Source organism: Tupaia chinensis, unplaced genomic scaffold (genome assembly GCF_000334495.1).
Source record: "Tupaia chinensis unplaced genomic scaffold, TupChi_1.0 Scaffold000605_1, whole genome shotgun sequence".
Classification (NCBI taxonomy): domain Eukaryota; kingdom Metazoa; phylum Chordata; class Mammalia; order Scandentia; family Tupaiidae; genus Tupaia; species Tupaia belangeri.
Window position 1 is genome coordinate 3,627,361 of NW_006160123.1, and position 23,010 is coordinate 3,650,370.

The 23,010-nt window shown below is 42.5% G+C and overlaps 1 protein-coding gene across 1 annotated transcript in view; it reads right to left on the reverse strand.

Moving 5' to 3' along the window:
- Positions 1-23,010, reverse strand: part of EIF2AK4 (eukaryotic translation initiation factor 2 alpha kinase 4) — a 125,496-nt gene that overhangs the window by 51,812 nt on the left and 50,674 nt on the right. The window contains exons 10-19 of the mRNA XM_006158705.2: positions 22,717-22,823; positions 21,977-22,134; positions 19,645-20,084; positions 18,573-18,645; positions 17,250-17,333; positions 13,700-13,822; positions 10,307-10,411; positions 4,505-4,562; positions 3,910-3,989; positions 1,102-1,203 (exon numbers count right to left, since the gene is read on the reverse strand). Coding sequence (XP_006158767.1) covers positions 1,102-1,203; positions 3,910-3,989; positions 4,505-4,562; positions 10,307-10,411; positions 13,700-13,822; positions 17,250-17,333; positions 18,573-18,645; positions 19,645-20,084; positions 21,977-22,134; positions 22,717-22,823 — 1,330 coding nt within the window. The remainder of the gene's footprint in view (positions 1-1,101; positions 1,204-3,909; positions 3,990-4,504; positions 4,563-10,306; positions 10,412-13,699; positions 13,823-17,249; positions 17,334-18,572; positions 18,646-19,644; positions 20,085-21,976; positions 22,135-22,716; positions 22,824-23,010) is intronic.

A 23,010-nucleotide genomic window follows, 5' to 3' on the forward strand; every position in this document is an offset into this window, starting at 1 on the left:
TAAAATAATTCTTTAAAAATAATCTTATCACTGGAGGTGTGTGAGCAGAGGTGGATTTCCACTTAGTAGAAATACAGAAGAGAGACCAATATGATGTTTCCTAAGTGCAAACAGTCTTCAATTACCAAAATTGCTGTTTCAAAAACTTAAGCGAGGTGACTTCCCTTGCTTAGAGAAAATATTTTTGCTGCAAATAGAAGAAATGGTTAACCTCACTTGTCTCAGGAAATGAGGCATTAAAATTACAGCCTCTGTCCTCCAGCCTCCACTGTTACTAGATTTTAGTTCTGTCCATATTTGTTTTTGCATTTTCAGTGTTTACCTATTATTTGAACACAATCCTAACCTTTTTCCTGGCTTTAAGAGTCTTAAGCAAATTTTTCTTAACATTTTTTAAAATTTTGATTCATTAAAGTTAAAACTGCTTCTCTTGAAATTAAAAAATTATATATATATAGTAATGGCAAACTAAAGACAGTGCAGAAGAAGGGTAGACGATGGGGAGGGGAAGAGGAAATCAAGGGGAAAAAAGGCAAAATATTTAGTGGACACAAAAATGGAAGATTGTCTGCTGATGATAATGTGCATGGCAATGTCTTTGACTGGACTGATATGCAGTGTATTTAAGGTGGCAAAATTCATTTTGTGTGCCATAAAGATGTACAGTGAATAAATGTAAAAATAAACAGATAAATAACTACTATAGCCTAGATAAATAATGTTTAGGAAGTCAAATATCTTCCTGAGATCTAAGACATTATTTTGCCTAATGTATTGTCAAAATAACTTTTTAGAAAAAATAAATGATTTGACAAAATTTATTAGTAAAATGATATTATGTCTTTTTAAGGTTAAAAATAATTTCTCTTAATGGAGAGGATAGAAGGGAGGGGTGAAAAAAGGAAGGATTAATTATTGAAAAGCAATGAGACATTACATCATTAATTGATTAAATTGATCAAACGAGATTTAGATTGAAAAAAAAAAATGACAACCTCTTTGATATTATAAATATCAGGAAAATACTCTGCCTTCAGTCCTGGTCTCTGTGCTAAGACTCAGATCACTGGAAATATATGAACTAAAACATTTGATACGTACATCTCTAAGTTGGTTGAGAACAAAAATCCTTTCTGAGGCTGTGACCATGGGGTGATAGGACATCTCAAAGAAGATAATTCCCAGGCTGAAGAGATCTACTTTCTGCGGGAGAAAATAAATTGTAGTTAGAGAGCCTGGATACAAAAGCATGATGTGGAACATCCAGAAAAGCTCTAAGAATAAAGTAGAACCTCCCATGATCTCAGCTCTCAGGGATATTTACTACAGATATGCCTACTTTGTTTTCTAGACAAAAATAGGGACACATGCACTATGTACATACTACAAAACCTGAACCATACTACCACCTCTAATTTTTATTTACTTATTATAGTGAGAATATTTTTCAATATTATCACATTTTAAATTATTTATTTTTTTAGAGAGATTTTTGCTATAGGGCACGTGTGCTTACCAGAGAGACAGAGAGAGACAGAAAGCGAAAAATTACTCTCCAGGGCGGATGGCCATGCCACAATCCCTTCTACTCCATTCTCCTCTCAAGATTTTGGGCACGCACACATGTGAGCCTGGCATGAATTTTAAGCCACCGGCTGAGGGACCTGAACCGTAGTCAACTACATGGGAACCCAGCGATGTAACCGTTATGCCATCTGCTGGTCCTAGTTTATTTTTGAGAGGTATTTTGCTATAGAGTGCATGAGCTCACTGGAGAGACAGAGAGACAGAAAGCAAGAGATCACCTCCCTGGGCGGTAACCACGCTCCGATCCCTTTTCCTCCTTTCTCCTCTCAGTATCTTGTGCATGCACACACACCTGGTATGAGTTTTAAGCCGCTTAGTCTGGGACTTGAACTGTAGTTGACTATGTGGGAGTCCAGCGACGTAGCCATTAGCCATTACATCATCTGCTGGTCCCCTCCCCCCACATTCTTTTTTATAAACAGGTTTCTAAAACATAATTTTAATGACATACAATATTCAATTACATAGCAGTCCCATACTTTAGTTAACCAGTTCCTCATTTTTTAGACACTGTTAAATTTCACTATGATAAGTACTGCTGTGATGAAATCGTCTCACAGATGAAAAGATGAGGTCCTTGGTTGTATCCTTTGGATAAATTTCTTTCTTTCTCTCTCATTTTTTTTTTTAAAAGAGAGATTTTTGCTATAGGGTGCATGCATTGCTGGAGAGAAAGAGACAGTGAGACAGAAAGCAAGAAATCACCCCAGGGGCAAGGGGTGGGGGTTGGCCATGCCACAATCCCTTCTCCTCCATTCTCCTCTTGGGATTTTGGGCATGTACACACACACACTAAGTGTGTTTTCTTAAGGTGCCGGGTCTGAGACATGAACCATGGTCAACTACGTGGGAGTCCAGCGACATAACCATTAAGCCATCTGCTGGTCTCTCCTTTGGATACATTTCTAAAATGTAACTGAAAGGCTAAAGGGTACAGCAGTTTTAAGTATTTCATGGTACTCTTCCAAACCAACCCAAGGATGACCCTAAAGTTGCCCTCCCACACCAAGATATGTGCAGTCCATCTCCCCACACCCTCCTCGGGCACTTCAAGGTGTGCTTTAACTCCACACTGCAGCCCAGCATTCCCTGTCAGAGCCAAAGCCCAGGCTTGGGCTTCCACTGCAGGCCTGAGAAGCTGCTCTGATATGAACTGCCTGACTGACACATTTGAAAAATCTCATCATGGCTTTAAATCCCATCTGTGTGCTGATGCTTCTCAAATGTCTACCTCTTACTCTGACCTTGGCTCTGAACTCAAGTCCTGGGTGTCTAATAACCTCTGCACATCTCTAACTGCATTTCTGTCACGTATTTAAAGCTAACATGCCTCAGACTAGATTTTCCTGCCAGGTTTTCTCACCTCAACCAACTACCCTTCACCCTGGTGCTCCATGCAGAAACCTGAGCCCTGAACTTCTTTCCTTCCTTTCCCTCACCCGACAGCCCCTCCACCAGGAAAATCTCTCACTTCCCGCCTGTATCAGCACACTTCTCTCCATCTTTGGTGCAGCCACTGCAATCCCAGCTACAAGTGCTCCCCCAGGACTATTGCAGAGCCTGGAAGCAGCCTGAGTGAAGTCACTTGTTCAGGATCCTTCAATGGCACCCTGTGCACTTCAGATGAAACCCACTCCTTATTGTGCTAATGGACCCTGCGTGGATCTGCTACTGTCTTCTGCTCCATCCACCCTGCCTGCCTCTCCCCGCTGCTCACCACGCCAGGGCCACACTGCTCTTCTTTCTCACTGTCTTAAACTGCTGAGCTCTCCTCCAGGGTCCTGCCTTTATGTATGCTAATTCCTCTACTTGGCCCCTTAACCCTCCCTGGCATGCTTCAGCCCCCAACTTTGCATGGCTTGTCCCTTCTCATCCTTCATGCTAAATGCCATCCTGTCACAGAGGCCTCCTCAGGTCAGCCTACCTAAGGATGCCCCTACTGTTCTTTTCTTTTTAGCCTTTGCCAGTTTGATTGTTTTTCTTTTTCACTTGTCTATGGTCTGTTTCACCCACCACTGAGTAAGCGCCCAGAAGGCAGAGACCACATTAGTCTTTTTCACTTTGCTGCCTTATTTCCTGTGTTTCAGGACCTTGGCCAGGGTAGGGGTTAGTTCATGTGATCGCTGATGGATGGGCGGATGGATTGTAAGCTCCTGCCAGCTTTAGTCACTGTGTTGGGCTCAAGGTGTTCTGCCTGGAGTATAAATGAGTGAATGTTTTCAACTACTTTGGCTGGTAACTAAGCCCCGAATGCTGGAATCTTGACATTCTTACTACTACCTCACTCTTGAGATCCTTCCTTTTCTTCCAAAAACCCTGTACCTGGTTGTATGCAGATTTGGTGCTTCCTTGGACCTCTGGGCTGACATAGAGTGCAGTGCCAACCATCCCAGTCAAATGACCTGTGAGATGGAAAACAGAAAGCCTTCTGGTAATAGGGCTTACCGTAAGGCACGTTAACAATGACAAGAAAGGTTCTTAAGACTTAGGCACGATCTGTTAACTGCACCACTCACAGGAGGAAGCCACACACATCACACTTAACGACTGACCATAACTCACGCATGGCCACACACCATCCCACACAGGATGTGCTGCAGAGGAGGAGCAGTGCCACATGAAGACCCCAGACAGGCCAGTTCACCAGGTTAACTCCAAATTACCACTTGGGTAGACAAATAATTGCCTACCCATGGGAGTCAATTATTCTACTAACTGGGCTACAACTTCCTAGAGTTCTGAATAATCATACAGTGAAAAAGAAAAAATAAGGTATGTTTATAATTTTGTTAATTTCATGAATATTTAAAATTTACTTTAGAATAAAATCTTAACAAATGAAAAACAGGTTTCAGGCTATGAAATTTTGTGGCTGCTTTTTAATCCACAGATAAAATATACAGTCTTCTGAACATACCTGAAGGGTCTGATTTAATTAGGTGATCTCCTGCTTGATCATCTTGTTTGCTGTCAGCCTAAAATACAATATCAAATGTTAATACTGTACTAATCCATAAGAATGGCTTATCCATTTCTAAATGAAGATGGACTGAAAAAATACTACATGGAAATCAGAGTAACTTTTTTTTTTTTTGGAGAAGTTTTTGCTATAGGGTACGTGTGCTCGTCAGAAAGATGGAGAGAGACAGAGAGACAGAAAGCAAGAAGTCACCTCCCAGGGGGGATGGCCACACCATAATTCCTTCTCTCCATTCTCCTCTCAGGATCTTGGGCACGCACGCACACGCACCCAGCGTGAGTTTAAGCCACTGGGTCCAGGACTCAAACTGCAATTGACTACATGGGAGTCCAGGGACATAGCCATTATGCTGGTTGCTGGTCCTAAATCAGAGTAACTTAAAAAAAAATTTTTTTTATTAATTGTTATTATTTTATTTATTATTTCTTAAAGTAGGGTTTTTTTTTTTGGAGAGGTTTTTGCTATAGGGCGCGTGCGCTCGCCAGACAGACAGAGAGAGACATAGAGACAGAAAGTGAGAAATCACCCGCCAGAGGGGATGGTCACGCTGCAATCCCTTCTCCTCCATTCTCCTCTCAGGATCTTGGGCATGCCCGCACACGCACCTGGCGTGAGTTTTAAGCCACCAGGTCCGGGACGCGAACTGCGGTCGACTACATGGTAGTCCAGTGACATAGCCATTACGCTAACTGTTGGTTCCCAAAGTAGGTATTTTTTAACTGCATTTTTTAGTTTCAAGAAAAACAGTTTTAGTTTAATAGATCAAACTCAAAAAATGTTAAGAGAAATTTGCATAAGACTTAAAGCCAGGAAAAAGGTTAGGATTCAGTTCAAACACTAGGTAGATGAAACTATCAACAGTTCAAGAGAAGACAAAAATCCTTGAATATGGAAAACAAAGCACAGAAGAAAAGCAGTAATGTTTTAGTCAAAAGTCATAAATTCTATTTCATCAGTTCAGTCTCATGTAATTAATCTCTCTTCTATTGAATCTGTAATGTTATTGTGGTCTGATCTTTCCATTTAAACCCTGGAAGTTAACATTCAACTCTGGACTTGTTCTTATCACTAGGTTAGTCATTTTCTTGGTGGTTTTCGGTACTCTTATTTCTGTGTGTCCGACTATCTGACTTTAGTTTTACTGGAATAGCACTCCCTTCAGCACTCCTTGGAGAGCTGGTCTGGTGTTGGTAAATTATTTCAGGTTTTATTTATCTAAGAATGTTTTTGTCTTTTCTTTCCACATGAAAGATAACCTTGCCACATACACTATTTTTGGTTGAAATTGTTTTTCACTTAACATTTTGAATATATTTTCCCATTCTTTACTTGCTTGCATTGTTTCAGATGAGAGGTCTGCTATTAGCCTGATGGGATATCCTTTGAATGTAACTTGATGTTTCTCTCTTGCCAATTTTAGTATCTTGTCTCTGTGGTTTTAGTCAATCTGGCTATGATGTGTCTTAGAGAAGACCTTGTGTTAATTCTATGTGGGATCCTTTGTATTTCTTGGGTCTGGATATTTGAGTGCTTCTCTAGGTTCGAAAAGTTTTCTTCCAGGATTTCAAGGAATACATTATCAATGCCCTTAGGTTCTTCACCTTCTGGGATACCGATGATCTGGATGTTTATGCGTTTAATGGTATCTGTTAGGCTGGAGGCCTGGGCAGCTTGGATGTGGGGGTTGGACACCACGCCATAGTCGGCTGATAAAACCCAGATCTAGTCTGTTATCAGACCTGCGAAAAGTTTTCTTCCAGGATTTCAAGGAATACATTATCAATGCCCTTAGGTTCTTCACCTTCTGGGATACCGATGATCTGGATGTTTATGCGTTTAATGGTATCTGTTAGGCTGGAGGCCTGGGCAGCTTGGATGTGGGGGTTGGACACCACGCCATAGTCGGCTGATAAAACCCAGATCTAGTCTGTTATCAGACCTGCGCTGCACTAGGATCTAACCAGGATGTATCACATGTGCTCTACTCTGCACATGGCACTCTACTCACATGTCACCAGACCTTATGTGGCACAGTAGTCCGCTCTCCCCCTAAACCTTTACCATGCATGGACTATTTCTACCTCTAAGACACTCCCCCTCCCTATACCCTTATAAAAATCGCTAACCCCCTCCCTAGGGCGTGACTTCTCTGGCCCCCTCTCTTTCTCTGTGGGACTAGTGAACCTCACCCAGGAGCGCTCCTAATAAAGGCTCTACATTTCTATTTTCTTGCATGGTCAGCCCATTCCTTATAGTATCTAGTATTACTTATATAATATTTTAATTTTGGGAGAGTTATTTTCTCAAGCCTTTTTGGTGAATTTTTCTAGGTCAGTAGTTCTATCTTTTACATCTGAGATTCAATCTTCTGCATGATCTAATCTGCTTTTAATACTTTAAGGGGAGGTTTTGATTTCCTGTATTATAGCCTTCATCTCTAACAATTCCATTTGATTCTTTTTTATGGTGTGTATTTCCTCTTTCAGATTGGGTAAGAACTTCCTCACCTCTTGAGAATTGTCTCTTTTCTCCTGCATCTTCTGGAGTTTGTTGTCTCTCTTCTCTTGCATCTCTGTTAGCTTTGTCACTATGAATATTTTAAATTCTTTATCTGACATTTCCATGAGTTCCCTTGTACAGTCTGTGAAGGATAAGGAGTTATTCTTTTCCCTTGGGGGGAAATATTTTCTTGGTTTCTCATATTTCTTGTGTCTCTAAGGTGATTTCTGGTCATGTGATGGATTATAAGGTTTTTTTCCTAGTTTTTGGTAGTTAAATCTGAGCATTCAGAGGCATGCGGGAGGAGGCGGCCTGCAATCTCTAAACAGCATAGCTTTTCTCCCTTTGTGCAGCAGATTTAATGGAAATTGAGGATTAATCTGACTCTAAAAGTATTCAGCTACTTGGCTACTATGCACCTAGATCTGTCTAGAAACTCAGTGTGTGGAGGCTGAACAGAAAAGTGAGAAAGGTTAAAAAAAAAAAAAGGAAAAGGAAAGAAAGCAATCAAAACAGAGAAAAAACAAGATAAAAACAATTTAAAAAAATTGTAAAGGGAAAAATGAAAACTGTGCGTGCTGCATGAAAAGGGGCACTCAAAACTCAGACATAGATGGCTGGTGATTGGCTTGCCCTATGTAGGTGGGGGAAAAGGTAAACATTAGCAAGATAAAAGAGTGATGGAGAGCTAAGAAGTTTAAAAATTTAAGAAAGATAAAAAGATTAAAAAGAGAGCAAGAGAGACAGAGAGAATAAATAGGGTGCTCTAACCTGGCTGGATCTGGGGGACAAGAGGGTGAAGTCTGGACAGAAGGTCTTCAGTGGTCCTAATCCACTTACTAACTATTTTGACTTTGCGTATGAAAGCAAGCAGTCTGGACCAGGACTCGACTGTGGTCAGTGATGTGAGAGTCCAGCCGCCTTAACTACCATGCCACCTGCTGGCCCCCAGAAAAACTTTTAATGTATGTGTGTATGTGTGTGTTTTAATTTGCCAGAGGGCACATATACCTGTTGAAGAGAAGCAGAGAGAGAAAGAGAGAGAGAGCCAGGGAAAAAGCATTCCCATGCTTGGGGCACAGTCATGCTGCAATCCATTCTCCATTCCTCCTTTTGGGATTTTGGATACTCATGTGTAGGCACTCAGCGATTTTTTTTCCAGCTGCCAGGTCAAGGACTGGGACTGTGCTATCAGCAATGTGGGATCCAGCAGCCTTAACCACCACACTTCTGGCTGGCCCCAGAATAATTTTTCACTTTAATCACCATAATTGTGACATGGCTCCCTAGGTTCCTATTAGAAGTACCACAATCAACAACAGCTCAACATTCTCAGTGCAGGGTACCATTCTGAGACCTTGACCTGTTGTCTTAGTTATTTTGCTGACAGCTCTTGGAGGCAGGTACTAATAGTAGGCACATTTTGCAGATGAGTTATTTATTTATTTATTTTATTTTAAAAAAAATTTGGAGAGGTTTTTGCTATAGGGTGTGTGCACTCGCCAGAAAGACAGAAAGAGACTGAGAGACAGAAAGCGAGAAATCACCCCCCAGGAGGGATGGCCATGTCGCAATCTCTTCTCCTCCATTCTCCTCTCAGGATCTTGGGCATGGACGCACATGCGCCTGGCGTGAGTTTAAGCCACTGGGTCTGGGACTCATACCGCAGTCGGCTACATGGGAGTCCAGCGACATAGCCATTATGCTAACTGCTGGTCTCCAGATGAGTTATTGAAAGGCTAATTTGCCTAACATCCTGCTACAAAGCAGTGGCAGAGACAGGATTCTGGTCCATGGCAGTGGAAGTCCAGAGACAGCATTCTTATCTACCTCACTATATTCCGGCCTTCCAGCTGTCAAATTAAATTCCGTAGTTTGGGGCTCGAGATCTCCATCACCCGGCCCCTCCTTGGTTTCAGTGCTGATCAATACCCTTGCTATTCTGGCTGAGACCGCATCTTTATTGAGCCCTGCCATCTCCTTCCTTTCTTAACCTCACCTTCTAATCTAGCCCCTATGGCTATTCTCACCATTAATGTAAATCCCATTTTCCTTCTCTGACCACCCTTGTGATGAGCTGGATTTACTACAGATCTTGGTGCCTAACTAAGCTCTATCTTGGCTATGGATAGGTAAGATCTAACTTATCTATCTGGCTTATGATGTGAAATACAGCTCCTCCTCTGACACTCAAGGCCTGCCACCTACATGACTGACCAGTTTTCCAGCTTTTTCTCTCTCCCCTCTACCCTTCACAGTTTTAGCCAATCAGACAAACGGGTCTTCAAACAACCATGTCTATTCAACTCCAGGGCCTTTGCTTATGCTATTCCTTTTCTCTAAAATCCCCTGCCCTGGTGTTACCATGCCGTGTCCTTGATCTTGGCCTCCTGGACTCTTACCCATCCTTGAAGTCCCACCTGAAATGCTATTGTCTTTATATGCCTTTTTAAAATCCTCATAAGCATGTGTAAATTTTCTGCTGTCTTTACTTTTTCTTTTCTTCTTTTTTTAAAATTTGCTAGAGGGCATGTACACTTGCCAGGAAGAGACAGAGAGAGGGACAGTGAACGAGCACTCTCCATGGGGAAGGCCACATCACAATCTCTTCAGGATTTGGGCATGCATGCACACATGCCCACACTGTTTCTCAAGCCACCAGGTCCAAGACTTGAACCAGTCAGCCAGCCATGTGGGATCGAGCTGCCTCAACCACCATGCCAACAGTTGGCCTTGTCTTTCACTTGTATATCACTATTTCTCTAACTTCACATTAATTAGCTTTATATGTTAAACAACTATACCACAACGTTGTGAAGAACAAATATCTTTTCAATTGCATGTTGTCCCAGGCGGGCTCTCTTGTGAGCCTCATTTCCTCAAACTAACTAAAAGCCCCTCAAGTATAAAGCATCTAGCCTACTGCTTGCAAGTTAGATCAAAACTTCAGATTATTTCATGAAGTGCCATATGTCTTAACCGTATGACCTAAATATTGTTTATAAACCAATAATCTCATGTCCCTCAAGTGGAATGCATTCATTAAAATGTTTTTTTTTTGTTTTGTTTTTTTGCCATTTCAAAGCCTAAAAAAGTATTTGCAGTGGTGCCTTTGTACTTGTATAATTTCCCAAGAATCACACAAGTTCAGTGAACTCACCCTGCGCATTCTCATACTTTCAGGATAATCAGGACATTAAGAGCCATTTTTAAGTACAGTCTAATTTTAGAAATACTCACAGCAAAGGCTAGATGGTCTGTCGCCAAACCAAAATCACCTATTTTCACACGGTCATCAGAGTCCAAGAAAATGTTAACAGGCTTCAAATCCCGGTGAATCATTCCCTGTTGGAAGTAAGTGAAGTAAGTGAAGAAGCCAATCATTGTCTCCCACAGTGGTTCATTGTTCCCTAATTTATTTATTCCTTTTTCTTTTGTCTTTTTCTTTCTCTCTCTCTCTTTTTAAATCTATTTGTTATTTGTTGTGATTTTGGGGCCATCAGGTCCAGAATTTAAACTGTGGTTGGCCAGGTGAGAGTCTAGTGTCTTAACCACTACACCATCTGCTTGCCCCCATTGTTCCCTAATTTCAAAGGCCAACCTAGTGATGAAAATTGAATGAAGTAGTCCTGAAAGTCCACCCTGGCCCAGGCTGTATGGCCTCTGCAACGGCTCTCGAATGTCCCGACTTCCCAACCAGCTCCCAGTTCTACCAGCCGAGGTCCTGGGCAGGTGAGATCGAAACAATTCCCTGTGGCACCCCAGGCCCCCCAAATTGTGTTCATTGGACTACCTTCTCCTCTGGTGCATCACCAAACTCCTGCTCTGGTCATGGAGACATACCATTTTCATTCCTTCTTCTATTTCTTTCTTTGCAGAAGTCCCTCTACGATACTCTTGTTTATTTCCATTTATTCAGATTTTACCAACATTTACAAGAGCCGATTCATTTATGAGCTTTCTAGGGTCATTTCACTTCACCTCTCCAGAACACACAGTATGTGCTCAAGGATTACCATTAGGTGAACCCTGCTTTATCTTCCTAATGACTCAAAATGTTTATCGCTTCATGTATTACAACAAGGAAACAATTAAGTGTGATAAAAACGCTTCATTGTGTGAACTCTTTTAACATTACATGAAGGTAAATTCTGATTCCCTTCAAAAACAAGACATCCTGGAACCAGGAGTTAGCGTAATGGCTATGTTGCTGGACTCCCACGTAGTTGACCACGGTTCGCGTCCCGGACCCAGTGGCTTAAAACTCATGCCGGGTGCGTGTGCGTGCGGGCCCAAGATCCCGAGAGGAGAATGGAGAAGGGATTGTGGCGTGACCATCCCCCCTGAGGGGTGATTTCTCGCTTTCTGTCTCTATGTCTCTGTCTGTCTGGCGAGCACACGTGCCCTATAGCAAAAAACCTCTCCAAAAAAACAAGACATCCCTCTCAGGCACGGGGTCTATCACGTACTTGTGTCCCTCAGAGTTCCCAGGTGCAGCACAATGGTAGACGCCCTGCAAGCGGTTGGCAGTGCCGAGAGGAAGAGAGCACACAGAGTGCAGTTCTTCGATCCCGGGTGACAGCATGGTAACAGGGTTCTAGTGGCTCTCATCAGAACTCATTTTTATTTGCAACCTTGCAAATTCTGCTTTCACCAAATCATTCAGAAACTAGATGCCTGTAACTTACTGCCCTGTCTTCTCAGTAAAAATACAGCACAGTATAAACACATTAAGGTTTAGGAAAATTGAAGCAAAGGAAAATACTCATATGTTTATACTGGCTAATGCATTAGACAATCCTATTTTTAAAATGTAAGCTGTGTTTCGTCCCGAAGCTAGGCTCACTGACATTTACATTAATGGCAACCTCTAGCTTTAAAGTGACATTTTATAAAGCAGTTCATGTACGTGGAAATCTTCATTACTCAGTGTCTCATTTCTTTCCTTGTTGGGTGACTTTCTAGCTTCCCCGTGCTCCTAGGAAGGGGAGTATGAATTCAGTTAGAATCAATTAACTTGGCATTTATTCATCACATTCTGTTTTTGTTGCTGTTTTGTTTGTTTTTAATTTGCCATAGGATGCATGCATGTGCTTGCTGGAGAGAGACAGAGAGAGCAACGGAAAATGAGAAAGCACTCCCTGGGGGAGGATGGCCACACTGTAATTCCTTCTCCTCCTCTTAGGATTTTGGGCACACATGTATATGAACATTATATGCCTGACTGCAGGGTCCGGGACATGAACTGCACAGTTGGCCATGTGGATCCAGTCTCTTTAACCACCATGCCTACAGCTGTCCCATTTTATTTTTAAACCACTCATCTATCCAACCTTATGGGGCTAGTAGGTGGTGTGGTGGTTAAGGCGCTGAACTCCTACATGGCCGAGTGAGGTTCCAGTCCCAGACCTGGTGACTTGCTTTCTCACTTTCCCTCTTTTTCTCTCTGGTGAGCATACATGCTTTATATAGCAAACTTAAAAAAAAAAAAATACTAAAGTAAAGTAATTTTAGAAAGAATAATCCTCACATTCCACACATGTTCAATTATTTCCTCTCCACCCAGAGGTTGGCAAACGTATTCTATAGAGGATCAGATAGTAAGTATTTTAGTTGCAACTATTCGAATCTACTGCTATGGCAAAAAGCAGCCATCGGAAATACAGAAACAATCGGGTATGGCTGTATTCTAATAAGACTTTACTGATGTACACTGAAATTTCAATTTTATTTTGTATTCATGTGTCATGAAATATTCTTTTTAAGATTTTATAAAAAATGTAGGCCCAGCCATGGTGGCACAAGTGGGAGGGTCCTGCTGTGGGGGCTGAGATTCACAGGAGGCCTGGGTCTGCACCTGTGATCCTAGTTAACTGGGAGACTGGGGTAAGAGGAATGTAATATGACAAGACCCTGTCAAAAATATCTACCCATCCTTCTCTCCCTCCCTGTCAAAAATACCTATTCATCTTTCTCTTCCTCCTTCTCCATCTCTCTCATTTAAAAAAAAGACAAAAATGTATATGTGTATATGTGTAAATACACACACACACATACACATATATATATCTGTGCCATTCTAAGCTCACAGGCCATATAGATAAACGGGATGTGTTTAAATCATGGGCCGTGGTTTGCTAATTCTTTTTTTTTTTTTTGGAGAGGTTTTTCTCTATAGGGCGCGTGCGCACGCCAGACACACAGAGTCATAGAGACAGAAAGCGAGAAATCACCCCCCAGGGAGGATGGTCACGCCGCAATCCCTTCTCTCCTCCATTCTCCTCTCAGGATCTTGGGCACACACACACATGCGCTTGGCGTGAGTTTTAAGCCACCAGGTCCGGGATGCAAACCGCGGTCGACTACGTGGGAGTTCAGCGACATAGCCATTACGCTAACTGCTGGTTCCCAACGATTTGCTAATTCTTGTCCTAACCTTCAACATTTTCTTTGAACTCTGAGACTCATCCTGTTTTCTTACCTTTTGGTGCTGTTCAGTTTCCTCCAAAAACAGATTATCTCAACATACCCCGAGATTTTGGGTTTTCTCCGTCTCAACAGCATTTGATGTTTTCACTCAGTTCTGTGTTTCTATAAATGTAAGTTTCAGATGTGCAATGTTGTAAAGCTTACCTTCTCGTGGATATAAGCCAATCCATCCAGAATCTCTCGAAAAAGCCTCCAGAGCCTGGTGGTGTCTTGGTACAGTCCCTGGTCAATGGTGTCCCGTAATGTGCTCTTCTCACAGTACTCCATCTGCAGGCAGGAGTGGACCAGGCACAGCATGGTCACACAGGGCTTAAATTAAAGAGGATAACTGCAATCCTCCATTTTAATACTTCGACTTTGTTTTTTCTTTGCCAGAAGTGTGCATGTTTGTCACAGAGAGACAGAGAGAGAGAGAGATGGAGAAAGCATCTCACCTGGGGAATGTCACGCCATAATTCCTCTGCCATTTCTCCATCCTATCGGGATTTGGGGCATGCACCACACAAGCCTGGTGTGTTTTTCAGGCCACAATCAGACTTGAACCTTATAGTCAGCTGAGAGTGACCCAGCTCTCCCATCATTAGGCCATAAGGCTGGACTGAATCATGGTTTTTAAACAGTCATGGGAAAGACTTGATTCTTTTTATCCTAAAACAAGACTCACTTGTTCAAAATCCTTGTCACAAGTATAAAAAAGTGAGAACACAGTAAAATTTTTTTGATTGTTTGACAAGACTGCTTCCACACCCAAATTTCTAAGGGCTAATTAATCTAATGAGGTCATTGGCCTTTTTTATTTACATGAAACAAGTGATCTTCAAGTCTAATGCAAAACGTTATAAATATTAAAACATTCAATGAAGGGGCTTTGTTTCTACCCTTTTTGAGTGTATCAATGTACAAGAGAAGAATGTATGTTGCATTTGATTTATAAAACTAGTCTGCGTGTTTCAACCAGTTACAGGACTAAGATTTCTTACGAAGGATTTTATTATTTATTTTTAAGGCTTTTGCCATAAGGCACATATGCTCATCAGATATAGAGATGGTGAGAGGGAAAACAAGGAGGGTTGGCCACACTGCAATTCCTCCCCTTGGGATTTTGGCACACACAGACATGCATTAATCATTATTTTCAAGCCACTGGGTGTAAGACTTGAACCGTGGTTGGCCAAGTGAGAGTCCAGCACCTTAACCATTATGCCAACCTGCTGGCCTTGGATTATTGTCTTTAAAGAGAAGAAAATAAGCCTTTGTTCTCTTAACCTTGAAATAACTCATCAAATTCTGACTCAAGCTCCAGGGCTATCTGGGTTCCATAAAGCCTCTTCTGACACCCACACTAAGATCCTCACTGCATCCTGGATACACCACCTTTGTGTACTGTTGGGTCACCTTAATTGTTTTGAAAGTAACCGCATATAGTAGACACTACATAGTGGTCTTGGGGACAAATACTTTATTACCTTTGTAAGTGTTATCTCGAAGATATTTATGTTAGGGAACATCCAAACTAGTTCCAACTCCAGGAAAGCAACACCCAATTAGTCTCTTCTGAAACACTCCAGGCTGTCTGAGGGTTCCTCTTTTTGCACGGTACTGCTTCTTACAGTTAAAGGCCTGCCTACTGCAGTTAAGACTGGAAACACTAGCAGCAACCCAGAGTCCCATTCGCCTGACACAGGAGATTCTTCTTTGGTCTATGGCTGCCCCTCTGCTGGCACAGCCCAGTGCTGTTCAGCATGCCACTGTCTGGGTATGTAGGCGGGCCAGAGTCTCAGCTTCTTTTCTTTCTTTAAGACATTTTTGCTTTACGGTACATGTGCTTGCTGGACACATAATCCGACACATACACACACACAGAAAGAGAGAGAGAGAGAGAAATCATCCCCCCAGGGGTGCAATCCTTCCCCCATTCTCCTCAAGGGATTTTGGGCATGCATGTATATGTGCCTGGTGTGAATTTCAATTGTTGGGTCTGGGACTGGAACTGCTGTCAGTGCCTTAACCACTATGTTACCTGCTGGCCCCCTGGTTTTATTTCATAATACCTCCTGGAACTGGGCTGCCTGTGGCTCTTGCCACCCAAATACCTGGACAAGCTGCTTTGCCTAAAGCATGTCAGTTTTCCTTTTGTACGCACAGGCACGTTTGTGTATCATTCCTTACTTGTCTGGACTCGGCTTGCTGGACCAAGTGGAGCCACTGTACAGGCAGTCTAGCGTTTATGGGTCTAAGCACTTCATGCATGGCATCTCACTGACCCTTCACGAGTCTATGACATAGCTGCTACCATGTGATTTACTGATGGGGAAAAAAGGCACAGAATGCTGAGGAATGCTGTCTGAGCTCACGCAGTTGGGACAAGTGGATCTAGGATGTGAACGTCCACAACTCCATAGTCACCCCAGGCCATGTCCTGATATGTCACGGGAAAGTATAAGTTCAAGGCTGGGGACAGAGGCCTCTGTGCTGCAATCCTCTCTGGCCACTTACTCCTTGGTAGTGCCAGTAAGCCCTCTGCTGCCCATCATCTTGCTCCAGCATCCTGAAATATGCCACCAGCAACTACTGGGTGTTGCTGCCACCAAGCTGCACACCTGGGCCTCACCTGGATGTACAAGTAGTGGACAGCCTTGGTCATCAGCGATGGCTCACTTTCCTGGCAACTGTTCTTTTCATTGCAGTCTTCATCCTAATCCAAGAGGAACACAAGAGAACTCAAAATGGGGGCTGAAATGAAGCAAAATCATCACCGTCATCAAATATCTGTGCCACTGCCTCCCACATACATGGCCATCCAGTTGTCTTAGGGGGAGGTCAGCAGGACACTGTCTGGGTATGTAGGCGGGCCAGAGTCTCAGCTTCTTTTCTTTCTTTAAGACATTTTTGCTTTACGGTACATGTGCTTGCTGGACACATAATCCGACACATACACACACACAGAAAGAGAGAGAGAGAGAGAAATCATCCCCCCAGGGGTGCAATCCTTCCCCCATTCTCCTCAAGGGATTTTGGGCATGCATGTATATGTGCCTGGTGTGAATTTCAATTGTTGGGTCTGGGACTGGAACTGCTGTCAGTGCCTTAACCACTATGTTACCTGCTGGCCCCCTGGTTTTATTTCATAATACCTCCTGGAACTGGGCTGCCTGTGGCTCTTGCCACCCAAATACCTGGACAAGCTGCTTTGCCTAAAGCATGTCAGTTTTCCTTTTGTACGCACAGGCACGTTTGTGTATCATTCCTTACTTGTCTGGACTCGGCTTGCTGGACCAAGTGGAGCCACTGTACAGGCAGTCTAGCGTTTATGGGTCTAAGCACTTCATGCATGGCATCTCACTGACCCTTCACGAGTCTATGACATAGCTGCTACCATGTGATTTACTGATGGGGAAAAAAGGCACAGAATGCTGAGGAATGCTGTCTGAGCTCACGCAGTTGGGACAAGTGGATCTAGGATGTGAACGTCCACAACTCCATAGTCACCCCAGGCCATGTCCTGATATGTCACGGGAAAGTATAAGTTCAAGGCTGGGGACAGAGGCCTCTGTGCTGCAATCCTCTCTGGCCACTTACTCCTTGGTAGTGCCAGTAAGCCCTCTGCTGCCCATCATCTTGCTCCAGCATCCTGAAATATGCCACCAGCAACTACTGGGTGTTGCTGCCACCAAGCTGCACACCTGGGCCTCACCTGGATGTACAAGTAGTGGACAGCCTTGGTCATCAGCGATGGCTCACTTTCCTGGCAACTGTTCTTTTCATTGCAGTCTTCATCCTAATCCAAGAGGAACACAAGAGAACTCAAAATGGGGGCTGAAATGAAGCAAAATCATCACCGTCATCAAATATCTGTGCCACTGCCTCCCACATACATGGCCATCCAGTTGTCTTAGGGGGAGGTCAGCAGGATTAGGGGGGGGGCCAGCAGTAGGAACCCAGCCACTGTCTTTTAGAAGCTCACGGCATCTTTAAGGCTAGTTTGCTGTTTCTCTGCAACATCTCACAGCCCTAGCCGGTGGGGTTTTATGGGCTGCTGGACTCCCACACAGCCCAACTGTGGGTCACCTCCTGGACCTGGCAGCTTACTGTCTCTCTCCATCTCACTCCAGTGAGTACATGTGCCCAATAGCAAATTAAAATAATAATAATAATAATTAATAATTCTTTTAAAAAAGATTAATAGATGTGGGAGAGACTAAGGGAACCATTATTAGACTATTTAGTTACTCAATTATTTTGCATTTAATCCTTATCCATAGAAAGTTTCTCCAAATCCTCTAGAAAATTATTTTTATTACACACAAAAAAATGCAGTTTGTCTCAATCCACTTTTCTCTTTTAAAAGCTGGGGCAGGCAGGTGGTATGGTAATGAAGGACTGGATTTCTACATGGCTGACTGCAGATTGAGTCCTGGACTGGAAGGCTTCCTTTCTCGCTTTCCCCCTCTCTTTCTCTGTATCTCTCTGGTCAAATTAAAAAATAATAATAACAAATGGAATTAAATAAATAATTCTTTAAAACAAAAGCAGGTATGCTTTCCTATATAAAGGCATACAAATAAATGCTAGTAGCACATATTTTAAATAAATGATGTTTTAAAATTGATGGTGTATTGGGAACCAGCAGTTAGCGTAATGGCTATGTCGCTGGACTCCCATGTAGTCGACCGCGGTTCGTGTTCCGGACCCGGTGGCTTAAAACTCACGCCTGGCGCGTGTGTGTGCGTGCCCAAGATCCCGAGAGGAGAATGGAGGAGAAGGGATTGCGGTGTGACCATCCCCCCTGGGGGGTGATTTCTCGCTTTCTGTCTCTATGTCTCTCTCTGTCTGTCTGGCAAGCACCCGTGCCCTACAGTGAAAATCTCTCCAAAAAAAAAAAAAATTGATGGTGTATTTATTTGCATATCATATTAAGGCTATAATAATTTACCTGAGTTTTATAACATCAGACATTAGTTTTCTAATACTCCCACCCTATGATGAATATCAATGTAATTTCTATTTAAGTATTTACCTGGTTCTGGCTTTTGCTGTTCTCATCTTCATTGTCAAAGATGATATCACTTTCAGAATCTGAATTAGCAGGTCTTAAAAAAAGAAAGAGAAAAATGCTCAAGAAACCAAAATCTCTGTTATAATCCTAAAAATCAACACTCTTGTTATGTATGAGAAAGCACAAAAAGTTACAGACACTGCACTTTGACCCCACAGACACAAATCTGTCCAACATCATGCTGGCTTAGGCTTTGCTAAATCTAAAGCATAGAACTCTTAGTTTAAATACTAATTAGCCAGAATAAGCTTCCTGGAAAAAAAATTTCCAGAGGGTCCCTTGCACTTACTAAGAACACAGAGATAGGGAGAGGGAAAGTACGAAAGCACCCTCCCATGGGGCATGGTCACGCTACTGTCCCTTCTCCATCTCTCCCTCCTTTCACAATTTTGGGCATGCATACACATCGCCAGGTGTCTTTTTCAAGGTGTTGGGTCTGGGAGTCAAACCGTGTAGTTGGCCATGTGGGATTCAGCCACCTAACCACCACACCACCAGTTGGCCCTAAAATAAAAATTAATAGCTAAGAAGTATAATAAATTACACCCAACTAAATACATACAATCATAAAACCAAATGACCTGGCTAGAGTCTGAGATGCATAAACTTTAGCTCAGAGTAATGATTATTGGTTTGGTAACCTATTCTACAAATGCAGTTGGCCCCGTATCAAGAATCCAAATTAGTTCTGAAACTCCACAGAGTTGAATGTCCTTATCTGAGGGATGCCCTAAAAAAGAGTGAGCTAAATAAAACAAAAAAGCAAAAGGAATCCCCTGTAAGAAATTCTATTAACATATTAAGATGAGGTATGGAGATAATTTCTATTTTTCCTCTCTCCAAGGCTTGGATTTAGATAAGATCTTCTGAGGATAGTAGGGGAAAAGTCCTTAGGATTACATTTAGTTACTCTCTGAAATGTGTTTCAATGGCTTTTGTTAACATGGTCAATATGTCTGATTTTCTAAGAGAACCAACCGCAGGCCCAGGGCCCATGCCAGGCCTGTGCTCTGAAAGCGCTGGGTGCACTTACAGGAAAGACTGTGAGAAGACACCATCATGCTCATCCTCGTCGTCATCCTCATCACTGCTGGAGCCTGGGCCTGCAGTGGAGAAGCGAGTACTGGCTGAACGCTCACCCGAGGTGCTCCACTCCACTGAACTGCTGAGGATGGGTGGTGGTGCAGCAGCCTCCACGCTGTCTGGGCTGTCTGTGTCACCAGCGTCACCTGCTGGTTGCCCACGTAAGGCCTGTCCATTTCGGGCCAGGGGCCGTGAGTCTGCAGGTAGTGTCCCTGGGTTTGCAGGCTGTTCGTGCCGCTCGATCCAGGCATTGTAGTAGCGCACAATGTTCTCATGGTGCAGGCGTGACAGCAGCGTCACCTCGCCTTTGATCCTGCGGAAGTGCCTGCTGGCTGGGTTGATGGGGATGCGCTTCACGGCATAGCAGCAGCCGTCCAGCTTATTTTGCACCTGACCCACAGGAAGGGGAGGAGACCCCATAAAGTCAGCTGCTTTGAACCTTGTAGAGATTGGCAGCTATACTGTGTCACCCTCTCCCTCCCAAGGAGAACCTGGGGTTCTGAGTGAGAATCAGCAGCTACAGTCAAGAGCCACGTCTGAAATTCAAACTGAAGAGAGAGCTTGGTTGGGCAAAAACTTAAAAAGCAACACACCCAACCTATATATATTTAGCTTGTTAGAAGACCCTGGAAAAAAACACAATCTTTTTTTTTTTTCCAGTAGGTCATGTGTGCTTGCAGAGAGACTGAGAGAGAGAAAATGAGAAAGCACTCCCTGGAGGATGGCAAGGCAACAGTATATGCTCCTCCATTTTCCTCTCTGGATTGTGGGCACACATGCACATACACCAGGAGTTTTTCGAGTCCCCTCTGGGGCTGGAACTGTGGCTCCAGCTGCCTTATCCACTGCACCACCAGCTGACCTTCACCCCCCCATCATAACTGCTATCTACATTGCTAAATAAACTTTGATTTAAAAATAAAAGTTATTGTTAAAAGTGACTGTAAGGTTTCAGATGACAATTTTGTTTCTGATTTTGTTTTTATATTCCATGTCACCAAAATCAAATTAAATATCCAAATGTTACCAGATCTAAATGCAAATGCTAGTTCCCTGATTTATAAAGGATTTATAAAGTGTGAACATGGGCAAATTATTTAATTTCCTTGAGATTCACTTTATCCATAAACTAGCATTTATACCATCTCAAACAGTGACTGAAGGATTAAATGAGGCTATGTGGGTACAGCACCCATATCAAGGCCTCACAGAGAAAGGTACTTAGCCAATAATAGCAACTGCTATTAGCACAATGACTGCCCATTGAGTTTGTTATGTAACTAAGATTTATGATGTGTACCCAAACTAGAAAATACGATTCAGAACACAATAAAATAATATAACTACAAGAAAAAATTTTCAAAGGCAAGTCCCCATACAAAGAGACAACCTTATTCAGGGTGGTTTTGCCATGTAGTTAGATGGACAGAAGTAACTTTTATAAAGTCTTGTTCACTGGAACATTCCAGTTCCACTGTGCAGGTCAAGTAAGGTGATAATTTACTCTAGAAAAGCAACAATTCAACCTTGAGCAGAGGGAGAAACAAATTGATTACAAAAGATAAAAGAGAAAATCACTTTCATTTGACTCACAAGTTTCAATTAGACTATTAAAAGCTGCCTTAGGAATAAGAAAGAAATACTATAAAATTCAATTTTGGATGGCTTTTTCTTTGGTATGTGAAACAAAAACACTTTAAATTACATTAAAAAAATAGCTGAAACCTCATTCTACAAGGGGCAGATATTAAGTCACCCAAGTAGATTGGAATGAAGAAAAGAAGACCTACCAACAGCATACCTTAATAACACACCACTAATTTCCCATCTTGGTAAGAACTTGAAAATAGCCATCAAGGACATTTCCCTGTCTGAATTCCATTTCTGTTCTAACCCTGGAACCCTTTTCTGTCCCTACAGCAACTCTAACAGTAAGTGGGAGAAAAAGAACAATTTTCTTTCTGAACCAAAGCACAGTAAAAATGTTCTTTATGTATAGGTCTTGACTTCACTTGAAATACTATCATAATTATGTGTTTTTCATCTTATGCTTTACATCAAGCAAAATGAGAGAGAGAAAGAGAGAGAGAGAAATGATGCATTCTGAATCTGTCCAGTGTAGTTTTAAATAAAGCCTTCAACTCCAGGAAGATGAAGATGATCGTAGTTTCAAAGTCATATTCACTTCTCTCCTCACCCCCAAATAGAAATTAAGTCTATAATTCATTAGCAGAAATGGAACACAAGAGCTGTGAAAGGGACTGGGGACAACTCTATCACACCTTGATGACAGCTCCAAAGGCTCCTTTGCCGAGAAGTTGTAACTCTTCAAACTCAATGAAATATCGGGAAAACTGCCTCTGCGTCTCAGTGAAGAATGCAGCACTGGGTAGCTGGTTGCTAGGTATAACAGTCTCAGCGTAATCCTGACCACCGGAATCTGAGATAAAACAAAGGTGAGAACCTAATGAAGCGCTAAAGTATGGGTAAGGGCGATATCCCCAGCAACACAAGCACAGGAAGCAGGGGTGCCGATTTAAAAAAGTACCTCTTTCTCATGTGACCCTCTAACCCTTCCCCTCACTTTGTCCTCTGTAAAGTAGGTAGAAATACACAACTGATCCAAGTTTGCAGGTGAGGGTAACTGAAATAGAGTGATTGAATTACAGAGCCAGAACCCAAGCTCAAGTCTCCTGATTCATCTCAATATCTGCTGAGGTTTCTTAATCTGCTACTTAAGTAGCAGCAGGAAAATCTAGTTTCATGACAGTAAGGTGGACATGACAAGAAGGCTGACTAGAGAAGCTATACCAATGGCATTCTATCAGCAGAGACTGGAAAAATGGGAGTGGCAAAATCGTCCAGTGTATTGAGCATACATCAGATGAATGGATGCATTGTAATTCTGCATAAAACAGATAAACACATGATCCACACAGCCTCTGCCTGTTTTTGGTTTATGTACACTTTCAAAATAATCTTGCGTCAAACAGGTCCCAGAAAAGGATGGTAACAGACTCACCATCAGGACTCTGGTCCAGCAACGGTATTTTGGGCTGAGTATTTATAAAGCAGTGTTTCAACAACTGCTGAGGGCTCCATCTTTCTTTGTCATCCAAGCAAACACACCTTAAAGGGAGGGTAGGAAGAATTTCAGCAACACACAAAGTAAATGCCACGCTCATTAGTCTAAGACATTTCACTATGGGTTTGTTTTTTTCTTTTTTTTTTTTAGAGTTGTTTTTTTTGTTTTTTTTTGTTTTTTTTTTTTTTTTTTTTCTTTAGGGCCCGGTCACTCCCCCGTCACGCAAGGGGG